Source organism: Microtus oregoni, unplaced genomic scaffold (genome assembly GCF_018167655.1).
Source record: "Microtus oregoni isolate MIOR12 unplaced genomic scaffold, Mior012 000037F_ref0000500, whole genome shotgun sequence".
Taxonomy (NCBI): Eukaryota; Metazoa; Chordata; class Mammalia; order Rodentia; family Cricetidae; genus Microtus; species Microtus oregoni.
Window position 1 is genome coordinate 24,940,181 of NW_024543096.1, and position 22,893 is coordinate 24,963,073.

At 44.8% G+C, this 22,893-nt stretch overlaps 1 protein-coding gene across 2 annotated transcripts in view; it reads left to right on the top strand.

Moving 5' to 3' along the window:
- Rapgef4 (Rap guanine nucleotide exchange factor 4) overlaps positions 1–22,893 on the top strand; it is a 258,897-nt gene that overhangs the window by 143,408 nt on the left and 92,596 nt on the right. For both annotated transcript variants that reach the window (XM_041631492.1, XM_041631493.1), the window contains exons 5-6: positions 1,221–1,293; positions 4,430–4,449. In XM_041631492.1, coding sequence (XP_041487426.1) covers positions 1,221–1,293; positions 4,430–4,449 — 93 coding nt within the window. The remainder of the gene's footprint in view (positions 1–1,220; positions 1,294–4,429; positions 4,450–22,893) is intronic.

Consider the following 22,893-nt stretch of genomic DNA (forward strand, 5'->3'; position numbering starts at 1 on the left):
GAAGAGAGTCAGAATTGGGAGGTTGTCAAGGGGTAGACAGCGATACTGGGTGACATGTTAGTCTTATAGGTATGTTCGAGTGATCAGCTCAGAGATGGGGAAAAACCACCGTCTTAACGTTGGCACACACATACAAGCTGGTATAGTTGCTTCCTATTTGGAAGGAAAAAGTAGGGTGGGAGGAGCTAGTCACATCTTGACTAGAAAGCTCTTTAGAGAAAGTACCATGCCAACACTGTTCAAACCTTCCAAATGGGCCAGATGGTTGGCTGGGGTACCACATGTCGCCAGAAGCCCATTGCTACAGATGAAAGTCTTTCTGCTGGCGTTTGTATGGCACATATTATGGGGTGCTGGTTCTTTTGATGCCGTTGAACATTGATGTGTGCCACGGTAATTATAAACCATAAGTATACGTGATAGCACACGATCAGTGAAATTGCCCAGCTTTCATTCTGCCTGGGAGGAAGCCACATTTACTGCCTGAGAGCATTCACCTTCCGCTCTTTGTAACTGCCCCTCCTTTCTAGCCCAATGCTCACCAACCTTTATGCCTCCCACGCAGCACAGACTCCTGAGGCTAATCACATATATTGTGGAGCCCCAAGTTTCCGAGCATGTCTGGACCAAAAGCCAGGGGCAGACAATTCGGGAGCATCTAAATTAAGCCAAATGATGTTATTTGACGATGTAACAAAAGTGCTTTGGAGGTCACGTAGCAGACAGGTGTACAGCGTAAAAGGAGGGAGGTAAATGGGAGCGAGTCAGCTTCTTTTCAAAGAGACCTGTTCCAAGAGCTGCTGCGTTTCTTTTGGCTTTGAAAGAGCTTGATTCAGAGGCATTCACCTCGGAGGCAGGCGGCACAGTGCCTGTGTCTGAGCCTGTCAACTCACACTGGTTGTCAGGTGCCTGTGTTTACAGGGTGGGGAGAGGTAAGAACCCCGCCATTCCTTCCCAACAAATGCGTAACACACAAATGAAGTGGCTGGGTGGGGCCCTGCCTGGGGCAGGGGACACATCCAGTCTCAACCCAGGAAGCCTCAGGCTGAACCCTACATCTTTAGTTTAAACCCAGAGCCCCAGAGAACACACTTCTTGGCTCTAAAAATAAGAGACTCAGGTTTCCTGATACTCAGGGTTTCTGCTCTTTAACATGTAAATAAATGAACGCCTCAAGCAGGCAAATACCTGCGTGCTGACTTTACAATCTTGTCTTTCAGAAATACCGACAGTATATGGCCGGCCTTCTGGCTCCTCCCTATGGTGTTATGGAAACGGGCTCCAACAATGACAGTAAGTGAAGTGTGAGCATTTTGCATCTGAGAATTTGTTTTGTGGTATGTGTTTTTATGTGGCAAAAAAAGGTGTGTGTTGTATACCAGCACGACAGAGGAGGCACCCTGACTCTGCTGTGTGTCCCAGACTGGCAGCTCACACTGCAGAGCCTGCACCTGTGGTCTGTGCGCTGTCCTGTAGGGTCTTCATAGCAGAGAGTGGCCGGCTCTGGTGCAGGCTGGGACCTCCATACTGGACATCCGCATGCTTGGAACATTCTGTGCCCTTTTCAGAAGGGGATTCCCAAGCTGTGCTTGTCTCAGCCACATGGGGTCCCCAGGAACCCCATATCTGTTCACTTTAGCTCTATCTACCAAAGGGAGAAGCAGAACCCACCAGTTCTTTTTAAACGGCCCTTCCAATCCCAGGCTTTTGGTAGGTGCTAGGTGCTGCGTGCTCTCCCACACAGGAAGGTCATAGATAGCTTAACTCTGGTATTTAGTTCACACACGTGTGTGCAGTCAAGTGGCATGGTATGCACGCTCAATGTACACCAGCAAAACAAAATCAGACTCCTTTAAGAGATCCACCCATGGCTGAGGTCTAAAGCTAGGGGAGGGGTGAGCTGTCTGGTGCTTTTTTAAAGATCTGTCTTATTTTTTATGTATGTACGTGTGCACAAGAGTGCAGGTGCCTTTAGAGGCCAGAAGAGGGCATCAGATTCCCGGAAGCAGTTGCGAGCTATCTGATGTGAGAGCTAGGAACTGCTTCAGTCTTCTGGGAGAGTAGTACGTGATCTTAACTGCTGAGCCAACTCTCTATTTCCTATCCCTGTTGCAGGGGTGTGTGTGTGTGTGTGTGTGTGTGTGTGTGTGTGTGTAACAAAGTACCGAGCTTGGAGTATTTGAAGTTATGGCACTTTGATGGCCAGATATGGACGTGGCCAACAGCATTTCCACCCTGTTCCTTGCTCCTTTAAGGTCACTGTCATTCTCCAATTTGTTAGTTTCTGCAGGGGCCACCTTCTTGCTTGGCTAGAATCTTCAGGGTTCCTTATCTTCTGTCCCAAGTGTTGCTGTCACTTTCTGTCTCTAGAGCCTCTCCCCACATCTGCCCTCTCCCCACATCTGCCTCCTTGAAAAGGAAGCAGGAAAAAGGAACATCGGCCCTTCCTCCCCCCCCCCCCTCTTTCTCTCCCTTTCTTTCTTTCTCTCCTTCTCTCTTTTTTTTTTTTTTGTCCTCCCCCTCGGCTGAACTAGAAATAACGGGTTCTTTAGGAATGTCCAAGCCGAAAAAAATCAACTGTGTTGTCTTCTTGCTATGTGACCTCAGGCAAGACACTCAGATGCACTGTGCCTCAATTTCCCCCTAGGGTTGTTGTGAGTATTAAAAGAATCCACGCATGCCATGTGTCAAAAGTCTGATGAGCACATGATAATTATGCATCACATCCTCACCCCTAGCCACTCACTAGCCCCACAAGCCTGGCTTCTGCCCCATACTTTTAAATGAAGTACTCCACAGTTGGCCGTCACCATAGCCTCAGTGGCTCCCACTGTTCTTATTAATTTAACAACTTTCCAGCCCTGTTCTCCTTTGGGCCAAAGGGCTCTGCTGCATGATCCTGGTGTTCCCGCTTTACTCTCAACACTTCCACGGTCCTTCTACTTTCTCCTGAAAGCTTAGGAGTCTGAACTTGGTTCTCTCTCCGCGGGTCTCTCTCTCTGGCCAGACTGTGTCTCACTACAGACCCGAGACTAGCCTAACTTGCCATCTTCCTGCCCCAGCCTCCTTAGTATCAAAGATTGCAGGTACAGCCCTGCCCCTGGCTTTTTGAAAAGAAAGGCTTTTCCTTGTGTGTTCAGCACTTCAACCACATGGAAGAGCTGCCATGCTTTCCGGTAAAAACAGCCATTATCAAGTCAATATTCAGATTTCCCAAATATAATATCTTTATCACAACTGCCGAACTGGACCCTGTCAAGTGGCAGCCACTGTATCTGATCTTGGTGTCTTTTTAAAAATAACAATGATCACATTTATTTGTTTGTTATTCTGTGAATGTTTGTGCAAGTATGTGCCATACCACATGCATGAAAATCAGTTGATAATTTACAGGAGTCGGCTCTCTCCTCCCATCATGTGGGTCCAGGGGATTGGACTTAGGTCAAGCTTGCAGCAGCACTTTTAACTGCTGAGCCTTCTCGCCACCCCTGTTTTATTGAGATAGAGTCTTACTAAGGTACCTCAGGCTAGCCTCAAACTCATAATTGTCCTGGCTCAGTCTCCCACACACTAAGATTACAAGTATGTAATCCCAATAGATTATCGTTTAATTTTGAACTGCTCCTTTCCCTTCTTTCAGCTGTTCTTATCCTCCTGTTGTGCAAAGTTCTTTAATGGTGGCCTTTGCCTCCCATAGAAGGTGGCAGCCCAAGGATCTTCACGCCTTATCCCAACTGTCAAGACATCCAGGGCTGAAAAATCACCTTCAATAGTAGCTTCCCAGAGGCAGCCCAAGGTCCACCAAGAGAAAAAGACCAGGAGCTGCCTCTCGTGGATGCTCCCGTAATGTTTGTAAATGGGTGAACAGATGAACACACGGAATATTGGTGCATTTTCTGAGCTAAGGTAGCTGAGATAACCCTCGTCTTGAAACAGCCGCTGCCATGCTCAGGCCTGGCCTGAGCACAACAGGAAGGAACTCATTTGCAGAACTTGTGTTCTGGTGGGTTTCCTATGCTGTTTGCACCAGAGTTCAGATTGCTGGAGCAGAAGGAGATGGTTTGTAGCGTAGAGATGTGTGCACGCAGCTAGAGAATAGATTTATCTGTCCACAGTTCTGAGCGTGCTGGCATCCAGACAGTGGGTTAGCTGCTTGCGTGGTGTCAACGAGCCACAGAGAGATTTTTACCACTGGGAGGGTAAAGCATCTGGTGGACACAAAATAATCCCGCTTTTGCTCCTGGACACATAGCTCCGTTCCTGATGCATTGATTCAGAGCTATGTATGGGTGCCATGGTCTCTCTATGTGAGTTTTCATGGGTGCGTAAACGGAAAACATAGAAGTGTTATTGGCAAAGGATTTTGGTTCCGTTGCAGAGGTTGATCACACAATTCATGGCCTCTCTTGTCTCTCTTTCCTCCTTCTAGGGATTCCCGACAAGGAGAATGTGAGTAGCCACTCTCTCTGCCTAACTTCTGTAACTGTCATAAGGTAAAACACAACCAGAGTGACCTTCCAAGCAAAGGGAGCTCTCCATGCGCAGTCAACAGAGCAATAAATAGTCTCCTAATCTTGTTGTGCCATCTTGGGTGAGTCATTTAAAATACCCAGGAGAGCAGGGCGACTGCTCTGACATGATTGTCACATGTTTCTGGTATTTAGTCCGAAGGAAGGTTATGATAAGGGAACAGCTTGCAAGGGCTGAGGGTTCTTTTTTCCCATGCTGCAGATACGTCAATAAAACAAATCATTGTAATTCTGTGAGGAAAACCGGTTATTTTTCCTTACTGGGAATGTAAATGACGAAAACCAGGGTCTGCTGATGAGTTTGCCTAATTATATCCCAGTGCACTCAATATTAAGTTGGGAGCTAGACCCCAGCCCCTCGCATCTATCCTAGCTCCCAGGCTTGAGAGTTTTATTGGTCTGGACTCCAAATCCCAGCATGCCAGGTCCTGTCCCCTCCCTTGTGTGTGTGTGTGGGGGGGGGGGTCAGGACTACTCCCACAGAGTATTTAAGTGAACGCCCAAAAGAGGATCACGTGATCTCTCTTCCTTCCTCCTGGTGTTCGCTTTCGGGGCCACCCGAGAGCGCAGTACTCCCACTAAACCTGGATATTTCTTAATTTGGCTTGTTTTGATTTGGCTTGATTGGGAATTTGCGTTGGTAGAGAGTTTGCGTTAGAAAAAAAATTCCTAACACTGAGATCAGCATTTCTCTTTGGAAACTGAGGATGGCTAATTGCTGTAATTGGTTTCTGAAAACAGGTGAGAGAGGCCATTTAAGACGCAGCTTCCAGGGGCGGGTGTGGTGTTTGACTCCTTTAATCTCAGCACACGGGGCAGAGGCAGGTGGATCTCTGAGTTTGAGGCCAGCCTGGTCTACAGAGAGAGTTCCAAGACAGCTAGGGCTACACAGTGAGACCCTGTCTCAAAAGAACAAACCAACGAAAAAAAAAAGGTACAGTTTCCACCAACCGTGTCCAGGGTATGTACCCAGGATAGTAGTATCTCAGCAGCATACTGCTCATGCGGGTAACGACGGTGTTAAATCTATTAAGTGCACTTAATAAATGCTTACGGTGCAGTGTGGACGGCCTCTTGGTGAACATGCCTTGGGATGACCGTCATGATATTTGGCTGGAACGCACACGTACCACCTTGCAAGCCTCTTCTCGATTGCTGGACCTAAGTGACGATGTTACTGAATTGTCACGCTTCCCTTTCTCTGCTCTCGGGCCTGCCACTGTGGGCAGGATACAGTCGTGTTTAAACTCCAGTTATCTCTGCTTTCCTTTCCAGAGCGCTGACTCTGTAAGCCATCCGCTTTTCACAGTGCTGGTGTCTGAAGAGCCGGCTGGCCCTAGCCTACTGCTCCACCACGTCAGGCAGGAGTCCCAGCCTAGGCAACGCCACTTCCAAAGTCACGCCCAAGTTTGACTTTCTTTAGTTCAGGAAAACAGTTCAGAAGGCAGCAATGGGCCATGTATAAGCTGCTTTGTTTGCCTAAACAGCCTTGTCTCGCTTTTTAAAATGCGGCTGTTAGTCATGACTACCTCAAAATTCTATTATGAATATTGAATGAGATCATTTATGGAGCGTGCAGAGTGAGAACAATAGAGCGGAGAAATGTTAGGACTATCACTGTAATTAGTATTTTCTTAAGCACTGTATCATTTTCCAGCTATCTGTTCATCTCCGAGACGTGGCCTCACCCCTTCTAAAGGAACTGTCCTGGGGCCTTTTGTGGCCCTCCTTAAAAGGCTTTTCTTCAGTGACCCTTGCTGCCTATCTTCTGCTGTTGCAACAAAAATAAGAAACAGCAAACCAGCAACGATGCCAACAACAAAAACCCCAAGTCTGTATGTGTCTAAAAGAAGCTAGAGAATTGGTCTCACAAGATCCACCAGCAACAGACTTTCCAGGAAGTAGTTACAAGCGGATCCTGCCCTGTATGCAGGAGCCCCAATGCATCTATGTAACCGCTAGACTGCAGATCGTGAGGCCAATCAAGATGGCCAGATCACCTCAGATTTCCTCATCCAGGACAGCTGGTGATCTAGAGAATCATACAGATGCCCAAGCCTTGGAAGGGGGCGGGGGTAGCATGTTCTAGGCTTCAAAAGGAAAGTTCATCACTTTTAGTCTCTGGGTGACCTTTAGGTTGGGCATCCCCTGCCGAGGGACCTGCAGATGGAGGACCGTAAGCATTGGCCCTACCAGCTGTTATGTACTCATCTCATAGGAATCTGAATTTTGCAGAACCTCAGTGGAGTGTGGGCAACATATTACCCTGAAAGATTTGGGGGACTGGGCAAGCTGGCACCCAGGTCTTAGTACGAGCAGATACTTACTTGGGTTATTCTTGATCGGTCTCCGGCAAACCATCAAGCACATGGACTCCGTATTAGCAAACAGAACAGATGTAATGATGCCATATGCAATTTGGGAGGATCTCCATGCATAGTCAAATAAGGCAGAGGAGATGAAAGACCTCCCTGAGTAGAGCTGGAGTCCAGAGAGATAAAAAGAGGCCTAAGAGCCCTAAAGTGGGGCTAATTGAAATTTTTCCCTTTAAAGGAACGAGTTGGGATATGATGTTTTCTTTTATCCTTTCTCTTCTTTAAGTACACGCTGAGAGACGCTGTATTCCCTAAATAACGATAATACGCCCGTGGGATGGAATGAAAGAGCTTGGGTGATTGCTCCGGTGCCTGAACCAAGTCTTTGTAGAAGGAATCTATTCTCCTCCCTGGCTTCCACGCACGGTTTCCTTAATCACCGTGTTTGACTTTTAATCAAACATGAGGACATCGATATGTAGATTTTGAACTACCTTGCCAGCTCTGTTTTATTTCCAGACCAGGTCTTACTGTGCCTAAGAAGAACTTTCTTTTTTTCATTAGTTCCCCATTGCCACTTGCTGGATTATTTTGTCTGCTACCCACTCTGAGGGCTGGGGCCATCAGTGTCAGGTGGACCCAGGATCCTGGAACCTATGCAGTGATGCAGAGATACATTAGAAAAATGAGTTTGGAGCCAAGAATGCAAGTGGGCTGTATTCACACAGCTGTGATTGCTCGAGGCTGTTGGTTTTCTAAAGAAATCCCTCTCTTTGATCTGTTTGAGCAGGAGTTTTATTTTTCTTCTTTCCATGCCATACCTGGCTGATCATGTTTAACACTGAAGTTAAAACCCCAGGTCCCAGCTCTCCAGCTAACGCATACGTGACAGCTGGCCTTTAAGGGAAGGAGCCTTTCTCTGAGATTTGTGCCCCCGGGGAGATTTTGTTGTTTGTTGTGTTGAGTCTTTAGAGAGCCAATTGCCAAGAAGTTTTGTTATTCTGGAAAGTTCTATCCTTTCTGTGTGGAAAAAGCAGGAAAATAGACTCTGTGATCAGGGGGCTGCTGAAAATAAATTCAATTTCCTGAATTACCAACATCTTGTTTCCCTTGAAGTGTTCATCCCTAGGCAGCTACTGAATCGATGGTGTGATGAGCAGATAGGGCCCGGCCCATAGACAGCAGGATCCCCACGGATCTCAAGGTGATGATTCCGAGCAGGTCTGGACACACCTAGGTATGAGCAAGTGAGCTAGCATGGCTCCTTTTCATACAACAGACAGGGAGGACCTCGTGTAACATTAGTTTTGGCGAGAGTTTTTCAAACATTGAAAAACCATTAGTTGTGTAGACGAAGAACCATTCAGGGAAGTCACTTGGTAGATTTAAGGCTTTACCTCATCTCTTGGTAAGGGCAAACTGTGACCAGTTCTTAAACCACCTCATAAAGGAAAGGACCACAGTCTAGGGCAGGCAGCTATCAGTCAGGATGTTAGGGACCTTAACAGCGTTTAGTGACTTCTTTCTCATTGCTGCTACCACTTGTCAAGGTTAGAAAAAGCAGATCAAATGTGTTCCAGCTATTATTTCACTGCTCTCGTGAGATTCTGGGCCTGGTGCAGAGAAAGCAAAGTGTGTGTCCTCATAAAAACTTAGGTTGTAAAAATCTCAGATATCCGTTAAAACTGGGTGAACCCTTTCAATGCCAGCCTTAGCACAGATGCTGGGTTCGCATACTTTTCTGTGGAGCCCACTTTACAACAGCTGCTTGTAAAAGGCCTGCATCAAGTCGTGAGCCTGTGAAGACATCCTGCCTTGGGTTCAAGGCTCTTTAGGAGCTGTTTCCCTCTGCCTTGGGTCCTTGTGGTTTAGCCAGGACCTTAGCACCGATGCAGATCTGAATGCACGTGTGACCGACACGGGGCCCAGAGAGAGCTTCCACAGAACAGAACAACACAATTCTAGGGCCTCAGAAAATCCCAAGCCTGCCTTTTTGGAATTTGAAGGGCAAATTGCTTATCGCCAGGGTAGAGATTAGATTTAGCCAAGCTGTTCCTGGGTCCGGCAACTTGTGTGGTGTGTAAATACTGATTTATTTTTTTATTTAAAAAAAAAGGCTGGCCTGTTAGGAAGGGTGGAGCAGCCAGCCAGCCAAGACTGTACTCTGCTCCACCTCCCAGAAATCACCAGTGACTTCATGGCCAAGGTGCCAAGGACAACCTCAGCTCTCTGGCGTCTGAAGAGATGTTTGTTTTTGTATTTGTGAGTTATGCGTTTTATGGGAGGAATGTCCTTGGAGGGTTTCCCTCTGCCTTTTCTTCTCTCCCTTCATCGGCTGCAATCAAAGTGGACCGTCCCATGTCTCTCTAGCTTCTGCCGTGACACAGTGGCTGAAGTTTTAAGATGGTTTGTAGTTGCTGTTTGTCTAGCTAGGAAGCAGCCGATGTAGGTAGCGCCCTAAACTTGGATGCGTCGTTCATTAGGTCAGGGGGTTGGTGGCATCTGATTGTTTTCCCACTTGGAGCCTGGTACCTGCTGAATGTGAGTTTGCCTAGTGAGGGGGATGCTTTGGGTATCCTGGGTGGTGCCTCACTGTGTATTTTAGAATTGTTTTTATGATGTTATGGGTCTATCTGATGGTTGTTTTTTGTGCTTCTTCGCAGTCTTTAAAATATCTTGACCTAGAGCTTATCCACTGCAGATGGCTTATGGAGCTTCTGTCACGGTGAGAACGTTCTCACCGTGTTGTCAGTGGGTAGAGTTTGGTGTGTGGGGAAGATCACAGAGGAAGGAGGGAGGCAATGTAGAGTTGGATGTACAAGATGATGATGTTCATGACAAAGGCCTGAGGTCTCCGCCGTACTCAGCCTCCTCCGGCTTTCTCTCTGATAGGTGGCCTGTCATGAGATGAGGCTGCTCGGTGGTCTCTGCTGCAGGAAAGCAGCTCCAGCGCTGGCAAGGGAGTAGAGCATCACGTCACATCTCTGTAAAGCACAGCCACGCTGGCTCTGCAGCTGAGGACAGTGCCTGGCTGTCTTTGGAAACATTTTATCCTGTGCTGTGGTTGGTTATCTTCTTCATCACTGTGGGTGGCTAGAGTTATCTCAACTAATTCGGAGCTGGCATCTTTTAGGTTTGATGTAGTTGAGTTTTTATCATTTCTGTTTTGTGACCAAATTGCAGCTATGTCTCATGGTAAGGACAGGAAACAGTTTTCTCAGATGAGATGATCCAATCTAGGATTGACTGTCATTTATAATCTACAAAAAAAATTTTTTTCATTTATTTCATAAATTATTTATTTATTTATATGTGTATAGGTGTTTTGCCTGCATGTATGTCTGTATGCCATGTGCGTGCTTGGTGCCTGCAGAGGCCAGAAGAGAGCATTAGATTCCCTAGGACTAGGGTTGCAGACGGTTGTGAGCTGCCATGTGGGTGCTGGGACTCAAACTCAGGTCCTCTGGAAGAGCAGGCCAGTGCTCTTCACCGCAGAGCCATCTCTCCTACCCCTGTCATTTAGAATTTGAATTCCATGTCAAGACAGCTTTGCTGAGTGCACAGATAATAGAATTTTTTTAAATCATTCTCTTTGCCTTTAGGGAAAATCATATTCACAATAGATGATAACTTGATAAATGTTTATAGATGTATACATACTGTATGTAGATACATACATAAGAATTTATGTGTGTACAAAGATATATAACTATTTCCATTCTTTTGCATTTTATAAAGCTGTCCAATCACTATCAGTATTTTTGGGTCAGGTTTGTACCAGTTTTCAGAACTATTTAAATTCTTTTCACTACCCTGTAATTTATTTTCTATTTTCTTTCAGTCAAAGAATAACTCAGAAATACCCACAGAATATATTACCTGTTTAGTCGAAAACTTTGAATTTAACACACATTGTTAATCAATCTCAGGGTCTGAATGGGCCCATGAAAAATAAATAAAACTTGGTGCTGCTTGTCAGATACAGCAGCCCCAGAGAGAGGCAGACACCAAGCTAATAAGTACATTAAGATGCTGCGGATGCCCATGGGGCAGCGGAGTGTGGCCTTAAGAGCTCTTCAGCCTTTAGTGAAAGTCCCAGCCCTGACAGCTGCTGAGCACAGCACTGCAGAGAGTTCCTCATCCTCCTTGAGGTTGGGGGGTGGGGAGCACTGTCACCCAGTGCTGGTTGCCATCTGATTTGTGGAAGCACACACCATGTGGCTGGACACACTGGAAGGGGAGGGACTCAGAACATCCGCACGGAGAAGTAGAAGGAGAAAGGAAATTCTAGACTGTGAGCGTTCCGTGAGCAAAGGAACTGAGCTTGAGAACTTTGTCTAATGGGGTTAATGTCAGCAATCATAAACTTAAAAACTTTGCCTTCCAAACTTACCTCCCAAGGTATAGGTAGGTGCTGGGGTCCAAGCAACACCTTTTCTCCCAGGTTGATCTAATTTGTATCTAGGAGAGGAATTAGGGTAATAATTTCCCCCTTTGTTGTTCCTGAAATCCTGCTTTCTTTTTCTTAAAGCGACAGAACCAGGTTGCTGATGTCTCTGAAGCCTACTGTTCACTCTGACCTCCAGCTCCTTTCCTGCCGTAATTGTGCAGTCAGCGCTTGCTCACTTCTCTCTTCTTTGCTGCCTCACATCGTTAGAGTGAATTATTTTGCAAAGATTTCTATTAAATTTCACCCCCTTTTCCCTTTTCTGTTCATCAAGGTCATTTTAAATTTCAATCCAGTTTTCCTAACTGTCAGCCATCCCACCCAATTGGGCGTCATTGCTAAATTTGATAATAATGTCTCTGAGTCCGTATCTGAAGCATTAATAAGCACGTTAAGCCCACCAGCATCCAGCCGAGGACCTAACCCTGTAGCATTCAATTTGTTTGCGCTAATTTATTTGCATACATTATAAAATTACCCTATCTAGACATGAAAAAGAAACTTGGAAAACAAGGCTAAGTCATTCAATTCACTCCTGACACACTTTCAATTGTAACTGGAGGGAAAGGAAGACAGAAAAATCCTCTCGGAGGATATGAATATGTATGACTTTGATATGCACGCGTTAGGATTCATGGCTCCAGAAATGAATCTTCCTCGAAGTTTGTGCCCTTGTCACTTAATTGCTATCAAAAATGAACTTGAAACTGTGTGAGTTTTTGACTTTCCTGGCGGACGAATGTATGGCTCTCAGTATAACGGCCCCCCCTAAAAATTAACAGGACATTAATTACACAGTTTGATAATGCTGTCAAATGGCAGGGGTTGGGATGTTAGAAAGATCTAGGACATTTCTCTAGCTTGCAGAAGGCTGAGCTGGGCCCATGGGTCACATGAGCTCAGTTCTAGACTTCCTGGTGGAGGCCCTCTCTTATCCTGTTTAGAACTTGGTCCAGTTTTCCATTCCAGGGAGTCATCAAGATGACAAGTGAAAAAGTCATTCTTTTTCATGCCCTCATCAGTTGGCTCAGATAGGAGAAGGGAAAAAAAATCCTAAGTCACACCAAGTGCTGTAATTTGATAGCCCGATCCCAAACAAAGTGAGGAAGCCACACCCAAACCTTATCCCAAAGTTGAGCACAAAGATGAACCGGAATAGAGAAAGAAAGCAGGGATGGTGAGGACAGCTGCAGAAGCCTTGCCTGGGGCACGGCAGAGAGCTATGGCTGCTATCACAGCACTTCCCCCTGGACCTTCGAGTCTTAGGGTAGGTGAACTTTTAAAACTATTATGATTGGCTAATCAGCTTTTTTTGCATCAAAGCATTGCGAGAGACCGCTGCCGCTGCCGAGTGAGGGGATTTGTAGCGTAAGTGGGAGATGCACCTGGCATCCATAAGACAGTCTTTGAAATGATTGCAGCCCCTCTCCCCTCTCCTGTCCAGCTTTATGTTTTCTAAGCTTTTTTTTTTCCTTTTAGTGTTTTGTAGACTCAGAAAAACACACGGGCTCCCTCTGGTGGCCATCCCAGTGTTTCCAGCACACCTAACCTTGAAGTTTGAGTTACACAGAGCAAGATGGTTAGTGAAAATGTGGATAATAAACGTGATTTTCTAGGATTCCAAGGACTTGGGAACATTCAAACTAATCCAGAGTGACATCCATCTAGCCACCCGTCTGTCCAGAGGTGAACGTATAGTTCTAGTGTGTCACGCTGGTGATCTTCGGCTTTCCTGAATGCAGTCTAGCCTGCGAGTCCACAGAAAGACTTGGAGCTTCCAATCCCTTAGACAAACACTCTCCCAAGAATTAAATCTGTTGATCAGCGGCTCATTTTAGAGTACTTTCTTAACTTTGTTGTTCCAGAGCTAAGCATTGCAAGAAGCGATAGGTTGCTATTTGAAAAATACTACAAGCATCCTTTAGTTTCTTTTTCTCCTTCCGTCACATTCCAAGAATGTGATCTTACTCAACTGTGGTTTGATCCTAGGCTGGATGACTGTATCCTTGTAGGCCCAGAGCTTGAACACTCTGATGACAGCGTCATCTGTAAAATAGCAGCTTATTTTTCAGGCCTCTCCATGGTGCAGGTGTTACTTGTCCAGGGTAAAACCTCGGAGCTCCAGGCTGCGATGCGTGCTGTAGTTGAAAGTCTCTCATGGGCCACTCTCTTCTACACAGCGTCTTCAAGCAGGCGTGGAAACCGAAGCCTGGGTGTGTTCAAAGTTCTGATGGCCAAATATTTTTATTGCAATTTTTCTTCTTGACTGAGTAATGGTCATCAGTAGCTGTGCACAACTAGAGAAACAAAGGAGTATTTTATACATTATTATTATAAAACATTAAGGTTCATTGTTATTGGAAATTCATTCCTGAGTGACTTGGAGCTACTTATTAAATGATTTAGGAGTCAAGTGTGGTGGTCCAGTGTAATCCTAGCACTGAAGAGGTGGAGACAGGAAGATCAGGAGTTCAATGTCACCCTGGGATAAACACCAAGTTCAAGGCCACCCTCGGCCGTCGAGGCACTGTCTCAAAATGAGAGAGTTAAGCTGTCTGTATGAAATGAGGCTTGGTATCAGTTTTTGTTTTCAGTGTTGTTGTTGGTTTGTAATTTGGCTCTTCTTGGTTTTTGCCCTGGTAAGAACTGGGGAAACAGTCACAGCAATAAGCAGGAGGGGACGGGAAGAATTGAAACAGCGTGGCTAAGTTCTCTGACTCCTAGGAAATTAGTGTGGTACTTAGAGAGAGCCAGAGGAGGGCGCAGTTGCGGCAGAGGCGGCCGGCACAGCACCGCATCCAGAATGGATTTAGAGATGGATTCTGTAGGATTATTTGGTGAGTGAGGTAGGAGGAACTGTAACAATAACTCCCAGGCTTTTGGCTTGAGCGGGTGGAAAGATGCAGTTGTCATCGACGAGAAAGATTTCAGGACCTAGGTTCAAGGTCAGTGTTCAAGGCAATATCCAGGAATGCGGGGTGATTTAGACTCTAGTGTTCTACCTGCACCCAATCAATAGTTAATGACGGGAAATGTCTGATCAGAAAAGAACGGGAAGATAGACGCTCGGGGCTTGTACCTAAAAGCGTCTGCCCAGCAAATGGATGGAAGGTAATATATCTTAAAGAAATTAGTTAATGAATAAGGCACGAATCAGCTAGAAGTTTATTAGGTTTTTGTAGATTTTAAGAGAATTTATGTTGGTGGGTAAACCGTGTATAACGGCAGGTGTCACCTTTCCCATTAATAAGGGGCTGACTTCTGGAATATTTCAAGTGCAAAGAATAAATGAACCAGCCTAACAAAGTGTTACTTAATAAACATCCTCGGGGACCTTACTTAATGAATAGGTAGAGAACTATTATTTGAAAGTGAGCCCACAAATTATTTCTATACGAATTGGTGATACTAAATGGTTATGGCCTGCTTGAAACAATTTATTTTCTTAATTAGTTTAATCATTCTCTTTACAGTCTCTTACACTACTACATGAGTTAATAACCACTTTTTTCTTGAATAAATTAATTTTCTAGCCTGCTTACAAATTTCCAATTAATAAAGTTTCTAGGAGTGAGGTAATGTTGGAATCATAAGAAAAATGAGCGTGGTTTGTTTTTGAAATCAGCTAGTATTGAGTAAGCACCTACTGTGCACTATCCTAGCTCTATACTTTGGTCTGGGGCTTCAATGCGCAGTGAAATAAATTCCCGATTTTATAGAGCAGGAAAGAGAGATGGGTGGTGCACAATTATATCCAGGTATGGGAGGAAACAAGCAGCAAATACCACACCATCCTCCTCCCCACACACTAAGGCTCTCTGGAGAAAGGATGTTTGGTTAGTCGCCTCCCGGTGCACCGCCTCCACACCAGACTGCAGCTACGAAACTTCTCTACTCTGTAGCTCCAGACTGTGCAGGGACAGGAGAGAGAAACCCACATGCAGCCACCTTCTGCAGTCAAGAGGAGAAGCTGGAGCTGGCTGCCTGGGTCTGCGGATGAGAGCATGACAGCTGGCCTTCGACTAACAGGAACTCAGGGCTCTGCTTCCTGCTGTTTTGGAAGCCTTGGAAGTATGGTCTCCATTAGTTCTTGGTTATTCCCCAGTATCTACCGTGAGGAAATCTTGTGCAAACACCCTGTTGAAGCTAGGGTGGGTCATGTGACCCCTCCACCAAGACTCTGAGCCATCGAATGTGAATACAGTTCTACTGTGGTTTCCGCTCTGCAGATAGGAAAGGGGAAACCAGAGAAATAACCACTGCCTGTCTCTCTCATTCCCGACAGCGGGCATGCAGCTGACAGCTAAAATTCCGGTCCTCTCGGTCTGAGGTACTCAGAACATCATAATGCAATCAATATCTCATTTGCGGGGAGTCTTCATTCTTTGCTTATGGAGGAATGGGGCAGAAGCACTAGGGAGAATAATGTTGACATGACATTTTGCAATAGCCTTGATTGCAGGAAGCTTTGTGCTTAGAAATCCCGTGTGTTCCACACAATCAGAATCACCGTGTCTCTCCCGCTGTCTTCTGAACACGTGTGGTACGGGGCTTAAGAAGGCTGATCTTGTTAAGGCTTTTGAGCAAGTTGGGTGTCAGTGCTGAAGCGGCGTGTGGCCTAAGCTGTCCCGCTTTTTCTAGAATATTCAAGGAATTCTTTTTTTTTTTTATCTATTCGATTTTAAGTCATTGAAGTCTGGGAGCCAAATTTACATTCAGAGAGAAGCCACTGGAGTCTGGAGTCTGTGCCTAAAGGAAATGTTTCTGCCAAGAGCCTAAAGTGAAGTGTAGCAAGACAGTGGATTTTGCAATGTGTTTTCCTGACCATAAATATGACAGTTTATGTTAGCTATTGGGAAGCATCAAATTATTTTTACAACTCCTATGAATGTTACCACCTAGTACACACACGCACACTCATGAGCACATACACACACGCACATGCACGCACACATACAAACATGCATGCACATGCATCTGCACACACGCCCATGCACGCATGCACATGCATGCACACACACACAAACACACATGCACGCACATGCATGTGCACACACATGCAATGCACGCATGCACACGCATGCACACAAACATGCACGCACATGCATGTGCACACACAGCTGCGGAGATGACTCAACAGATCAGAGCACTTCGTACACAAGCATGAGGACTTGAGTTCAAATCTCCAGTTCTCACATGAGAAGCTGAGGGTGACCATATGTACGTGTAATCTCAGCGCTGTAGCGGTTACATTACCTGTAATCTGGAGGATGGTTGAAACTTCTCGGCTGCCAGCCTAGCCTTAGGTTAAGTGAGAGATCTGAGTCTAGGAGCGTAGGAGATGGAGCAGAACACCAGCTGCTCTGGCCACCATACTCTCTCACACTTGCACACGTACCACATCTACACATATGCCGCACACCCCTGCATACACATGTATATTTATGTGTGTATGTATATGTGTGTATAGATATTTTACACTATGTATAGTTCTTTACCTGTCTTTTTCAATTAAGTTTTTAGAAAGACTTTGAAAGTAGAGTTTTTATTGACTGAGCCATACAGCAGGAAGCAGGAACTCCCTCTTATATTTTACATTTTTTTTACACTTTTACATTTTATCTATGTATCTTGTCGAAGTTTTCACATTATTCCCCTCCCATTTTCAGAGTTATTTTTGGTTCCTTTACTACAGTTCTTCCTTTGTTCCTAATATTTTTAGTTTCTGGTATCACTTCTGTCAGAATTTCTGGAAGGGCAGGCGGCTGACTACAGGTCCTCCCACGTCCTCCTTCACTGACAATGCCTTTACTTCCTCTTCATCCCTAAGGATGGTTTCCTGAGATGGTGTGAATATGCTAATGTGTACCATGGTCCTCAAGCCCGGGGTCTACCCAGCTTTCCTTCACTTTTGCTCAGCATCCGTCTCCTTTCCCAGGGGTCCATCTAAGACACTGTGGTGCATTTAGTTCTCGCCTCTTTGGGCAACATTTTCCTGTCCCTTAGACTTTGTTTGGATGAATTTGGACTGTTTTGCAGGGCATTGTAAGGTGTTTTGTAGCATGTTCCCTCAGTTGGGATTTATCCGGTCTTTTTCTCAAATTAGGTTCACATTCTAGGCTCCAGGAAGAAAACACAGAGGTGGACCGTTTTTGTCCAGTCCTATCAGATATGCCCTGTCAGTGTGACCAGCCGCTGCTGCTGACCTTGCTCCTCACCTGGTTAAGGCGTAACTGCCAAGTTTCTCCTCCATGAGGTCACTGTCCCTACCTGCCCCCGCTTTGCATACAACCGTGGAAGGGTATCTCCGTGCACAACCTATGGTGAGCTTTTAGAGGATCAGGGAGCTGTGTCCCAAGTCCTTGGTGGTACAACAGCAACAGAAGTGTTCGAATTCCTTCTCATGGGAAGTTAGTCTCTTCTCAATGATTACTTATTAATTCATTCTCTTTGTGCACCATTATGGAGTCTTGGATATCTGTTTTATACTTTAGGCACTAAGTAGCACTACTTAATTGAATTTGTTCCTTACATTGTTCTAATTTTAGCTCCTCTCTTCCATGACTGTTTCTTGGTGTTTTCTTTATTTTTTTGAGCACTGTCTTCTGCTATAACTAAATGCTTCTAATACATTCCCTTACCCACAATTATAATTAATCATTTTGCCAAATAATTCATTTTCTCTTTTATTCAACGATGTACTAGAAACCAGTGTCTGGGTCCTAGATGTCTTGTTGCTATTGGGAACTCTAGTCTGCTTTAGGAAGGCTGCATAAGTAACCAAGATTCCAGAAGGGTGATCAAAGGGACTTGACCTTGCTTTGCCTTGATTTCTTCATCTGTGAAATGGGACTAATGAGAGTCCCTTCACCAAAGTGTTGCTGTTAGTCTTCAGCATTGAGTTGAAGCACCGACATGTCGAAATTAATAAATAATTGTTCTTGCCCTCTCCTGGGTCCTGTGTAGCAGCTTCTGGATAAATCCAGACTCTGTGCCCTCTCCTTCTCCATCACTTACTTCCAACAGTGTGCTTTGCTGTAAAGGTTCTTTAGGGTGAGCTATGAAGAATGGAATGGCTTCCCCTCCCCCACCACCCTGCATCAGATAAGAAAACTTAAGAGCTTGCGTTTCACCTCAGTTTTAGTCTGTGCACGCGTCTGCTTTGGTAACCAGAGTACAGTTGTGTGTGCAGTGGGGAAAAGAACCCACACTCCGGTCTATGCCGGGAAACAGTTCTTCTGGAAACTGTACGGTCCTCTGCCGGGTACCCTCAGAAAGATGCCCACACACTCCTTCAGCAATGTGGGAGGATCCACAGGCTTAAACTCCCAATGGTAACCAAAGAGAATGCCTCTCGAAATGGCTACTTGAGTAAAAACAGAAGTGATATTGCTAGATTATTAAGGGAAAACGAAAACAGGAATTCGTAGTGTTTTCCGGCATTGTCAATCACTCGAGGCGCTTGGCTTGCGAAGTTTTGAAGTAAGAACATTTAATAAGAGATTAAATCACCCAGACAGGGGTTCCCTCCCTCCTAGAGGAAATGTGTGACCATCAGAGCCAGCTGTCCTCCCCTTCCTTCCTGTGCTGGCAAGGCCAGCGGCCTCTTCGCCTTCTGGAGGGAGCCACACTGTGGGAAAAGAACACAATCAGTTCTTGGCGATCCTTTTTAGGTTTAAGTGGTAAGACAATGGTGTATTAATAGTTGTGTCTTTATTTGGCAGAGATTTGCTTTAAAATGATGCCTACCATTTTAAAAGAATTTTAAGCTGCACAAAACAGAGATGTGTAGTGTTCCCCAAGTTAGAGAGAGTGGGAGACAAGACAAGTCCTACAGCTCTGGGACAAGTGCCGGAAGAGGTCTATCTCACTCAGCAAATTGTGACTCCCCTTCCTGCTGATTTCATGGCTATAAAACTCAGTACAGCATCTGGAACTTTGGCTAAGGGAGAGAATACAGTTTTTGGTACTTTCTGGTTAAAAAAAAAAAAAAGGAGCCTGTTACTCATCAACTCCCACAGTGTTTAACCACAGTCTGCTCGACGGCTTTAATCAAGGGGCAGTGGCAATTAGCACATCACACCCAAGACACTGAAAACCCGTGACGATCCTGTCCACAGAGTTTACGTTTCTAGTCAATAAAGGAGCATGAAAACCTTTGATTCTTTCTCATCGTACTTGCAAATGTTTCAAGTATTTCTAAAATCTTTCCAATGACTTTGGATTAAAGGAACAAACTGCACCACTGAAGTAGAAGTACGTTTATGCCTCCCTACGCTTATTGTTTCCCCAGTAAGAAGGAGGCTTTAAATTTTGGAGACGTTTTGGTCTTTTTATGCACACTACAAGCACTTAGAAAATTATGGAAGAAGGAAGGAAGAAAAACATATGCGTGATAGCGGTTTTAGATGTCCAGTATATCTGGCCACTCATTTCTTTGGCCTTGGAAGCACTCAGATCTCGTACGCGCAATAGAAGCCATTGTCTGCACCAGCCCAGACCGATGGCTGAAGGGAAACGCCGACAGGACCGCGTTTAGGGAACCCACCTGGTTTATGAGCCAGCTCGGAAATGGAGTTGGTGTTTTACGCAGTGTGCTGCTAGGCCAGCCTGCTTTCATATTTTATATGGTATGCTTTTAGGGCTTTGATCATTTTTGTTTTGATGAGCTTTGTAAAGGTTTAAAAGCTTTCTTGAAAACATTAATAGGCCTTTACTATTCCAGGAATTTTGTATAGCGTGGATCAAATGCGCTCCACTCTCGGGTTCTCAGACTCTTAAAGGTTATCAGAGTCGTTTGTTTGTGTGTTCTCGTATTTGTCCCCAGGTTGTGTTTACTGTACTCTTTTAGAATTTATAATCAATACAGATAAATCCATGCCGTGTAGAGGGAGGACTGTACAAAAGTCAATTGAGTGCATTGTTTTCGACTCAAAGTAAAGACAAAGAATCCCATTTTCTTTTTAGTAATTGTTTTGCCTTTCCCAATTGGGAGCTATAAAGCTATTAAAATAATAGCTGCCGGCATTTTAGATAGGATGCTTTGACATGTTAGGAAAATGTATTTGTGTTTTCCTGTTGGAATTTTTTTTAATTGACTAATTTGTTCCTATTAATATTTATGAATCTTAATACAGAATGAGTCTATTTAGGAAGCCGAAGATAGACCACTTTCCTAAGAGTCCACACACAGGAAACAGCCCATCTGAAGTTGCCTTCGGTGAAAGCATCCCAATATGCCAGAGTCTCAAAACCGTAACCCTGGTGTTCATGTTCTACCTTCTAAAAACCGACTCCGTGAGGTAGACTTCAGCGAGTGGGTGATGGGAACTTTTGGCCTAAGCGTGTAGCATATTTTTAGTATAAAATTGTTTAAAAAAAAACCAATTTGAACGTAAAATGACAAGAAAACCATTAAATTATGCCATATATTTAATAAAATTTCTCATTCAAAAGAGAAATAGGTAAAATTTTTATGACTTATTGCTAGCTAAGAATGAGGAAATATAAAATTTTATTTAGAGTGGTTATGCCTTATTTAAGAATAGAGCAAACCCCATATCTAGAAGGATTAATATTCAGATCCTAAAGAAATAGTCATATTTTGCTTTGAATGATTAAGATTTTTACACTTTCTGATGAGCATGCATCATTTTATAATAGAAAACGGCTAAAATCCAAATATTAAACATAAGCTTCTGCTGCAATTCACAACCCAGCTTTCTAGTGTCTGCCACGAGCACTAATGCATCCTAAGTGTTTCCCGCAGTATCTTTCTGCATCCTGTCCTCGAAGGCTTTCTCTCGCTCCGTCCCACCCCCAGCTGCACACCTGCAGACTCAGGAACTCCTGATGTCTTCAGCTCCCACCCATGTGACTTTGGTTTCAGTCTGCAGCTCTATTCTGCTTCCTTTGTGTCCATCAAATCCCGCTCACACTAAAGGCAGCTGGAGAGCCACCCACCTAGGAAGGCTCCCTTAGCCACCAGGCTGGTTGTCGTCCTCTCTTTCCACTTCCCCAGCACAAGCCTGTCTCTTTAAGAGACCTGTGTGTATAAAATAGAGTTAGATCCGCGTTTAGAGTATAATGGCAAGAGAACTATTAAATTATCAATATGCAATTAAAGAAATTTCTCCCTTAAAAGAATCTACGGTACTATAGGATATTGCTTATGATTTAGTATTATGTAAGCAAGAAGTTATGTATTTTAATATACAGTATAATTACACCTTGCTTGAAAACAGAGCAAATCCCGTGCCTCATTGAGAGGATCTCTATCCGTATCCTAAAAAAATAATCATATTTTGCACAACCCTCTGACCCTGGGAAGCTCCGACATGTATTCATCAGTGCCCCTGACTGGTGGCAGGTGGAGAATGGTCACCTGTCATCTCTAACTTGAGTGTTTTCACGCTGCTCCTCACCGGCTAAAGAACACACTGCAGACTCCCACAGCACGTGACGTTAAATGTGACCCGTTCATTTCAAATTTAGTAGATTATATGAAAACTAGCTCTGTTCCCCCACAGCTCTGCTATAGGCACAAAGCAGTTCCTTTATTAACCAATGAAAGCAACACATAGACAGAAGGACCTCCTACACCACTACCTTTGTCTTCAGAACCCTGTAGACAAAAGCTTGTGTCTCTCTGTGGAGTCAGATCCCCGGCTTTCTTAGACGTTGAATCTGAGAAGAAGGCATCAGATCATATTTGCAGAGAAACATACGAAGGAATAAAACAACACTCTGGTCTGCTGGAAAGTATGTGCCTGGCCAGAGATCTCCAGTGAAGCCATAGAGCTGTACAATGTTCAATTATGTGCTGACTTTTGCACCTCTTTGTTTCATTTTGTGTGTGTTTGCGTGTCCTTGAGAGTAGTATTTGTGTCTTAAACAAGAGGTACTTGAAATTTGCAATGAGTACTTTTAAATGCCTCCAGAAGCACCAAAAGAATAAATATTTCTAAAAATGCCGTGTGGTCAGCTAGGCTCAGTCTCCAGGCTGCTGTCCTGTACCGCCGCCCATGGAGCTTGCTGGTGCAATCATAGAGAAAGATGCTTGCATGGATGGAAGTGTATATGCATTCCCTTCCCCTTCAGGCCACACTTCAAAGGAACGTTAAGTCTCCAACTAAGGCTGGCCATTCTGTAGAAGAACTGTTGCCCTCCCTCAGGGTCACAGGGACTGCTCAAGATGAAATCCAAAACCCTAATGCCTCCTTCAGAGTGGGCCTCACCTGTATGAGGGTGCTAAGTACATACTTTCCTAACTTGTTTTATGAGGAGATGAAGTTGATTTCTTGTTGTAGCGCAAACTTTTCTCTTTTAACTCGTTATTGAAACATAATATATTCCTAGAGAGCACACACCTCCATTATGTCAATACTATTTCAAAAAGCCGTCCGGTACAGGAAGCAGAGCAGAGCTGTAACTGAGGCCCCGCCCACCCCGTTTCCTCCCAACCTCTCCCTGCTATCCTGTCTTCTAAGGGACCAGTGATTTGTGTCAATGAAAACCATCTGTCGCTTGCCTTCCATGGCCGCTCTTCTACTGAGCATTGTGTGGGGGATTTAGGCTGCATGGCTGTGCAGCCGTAAACTGT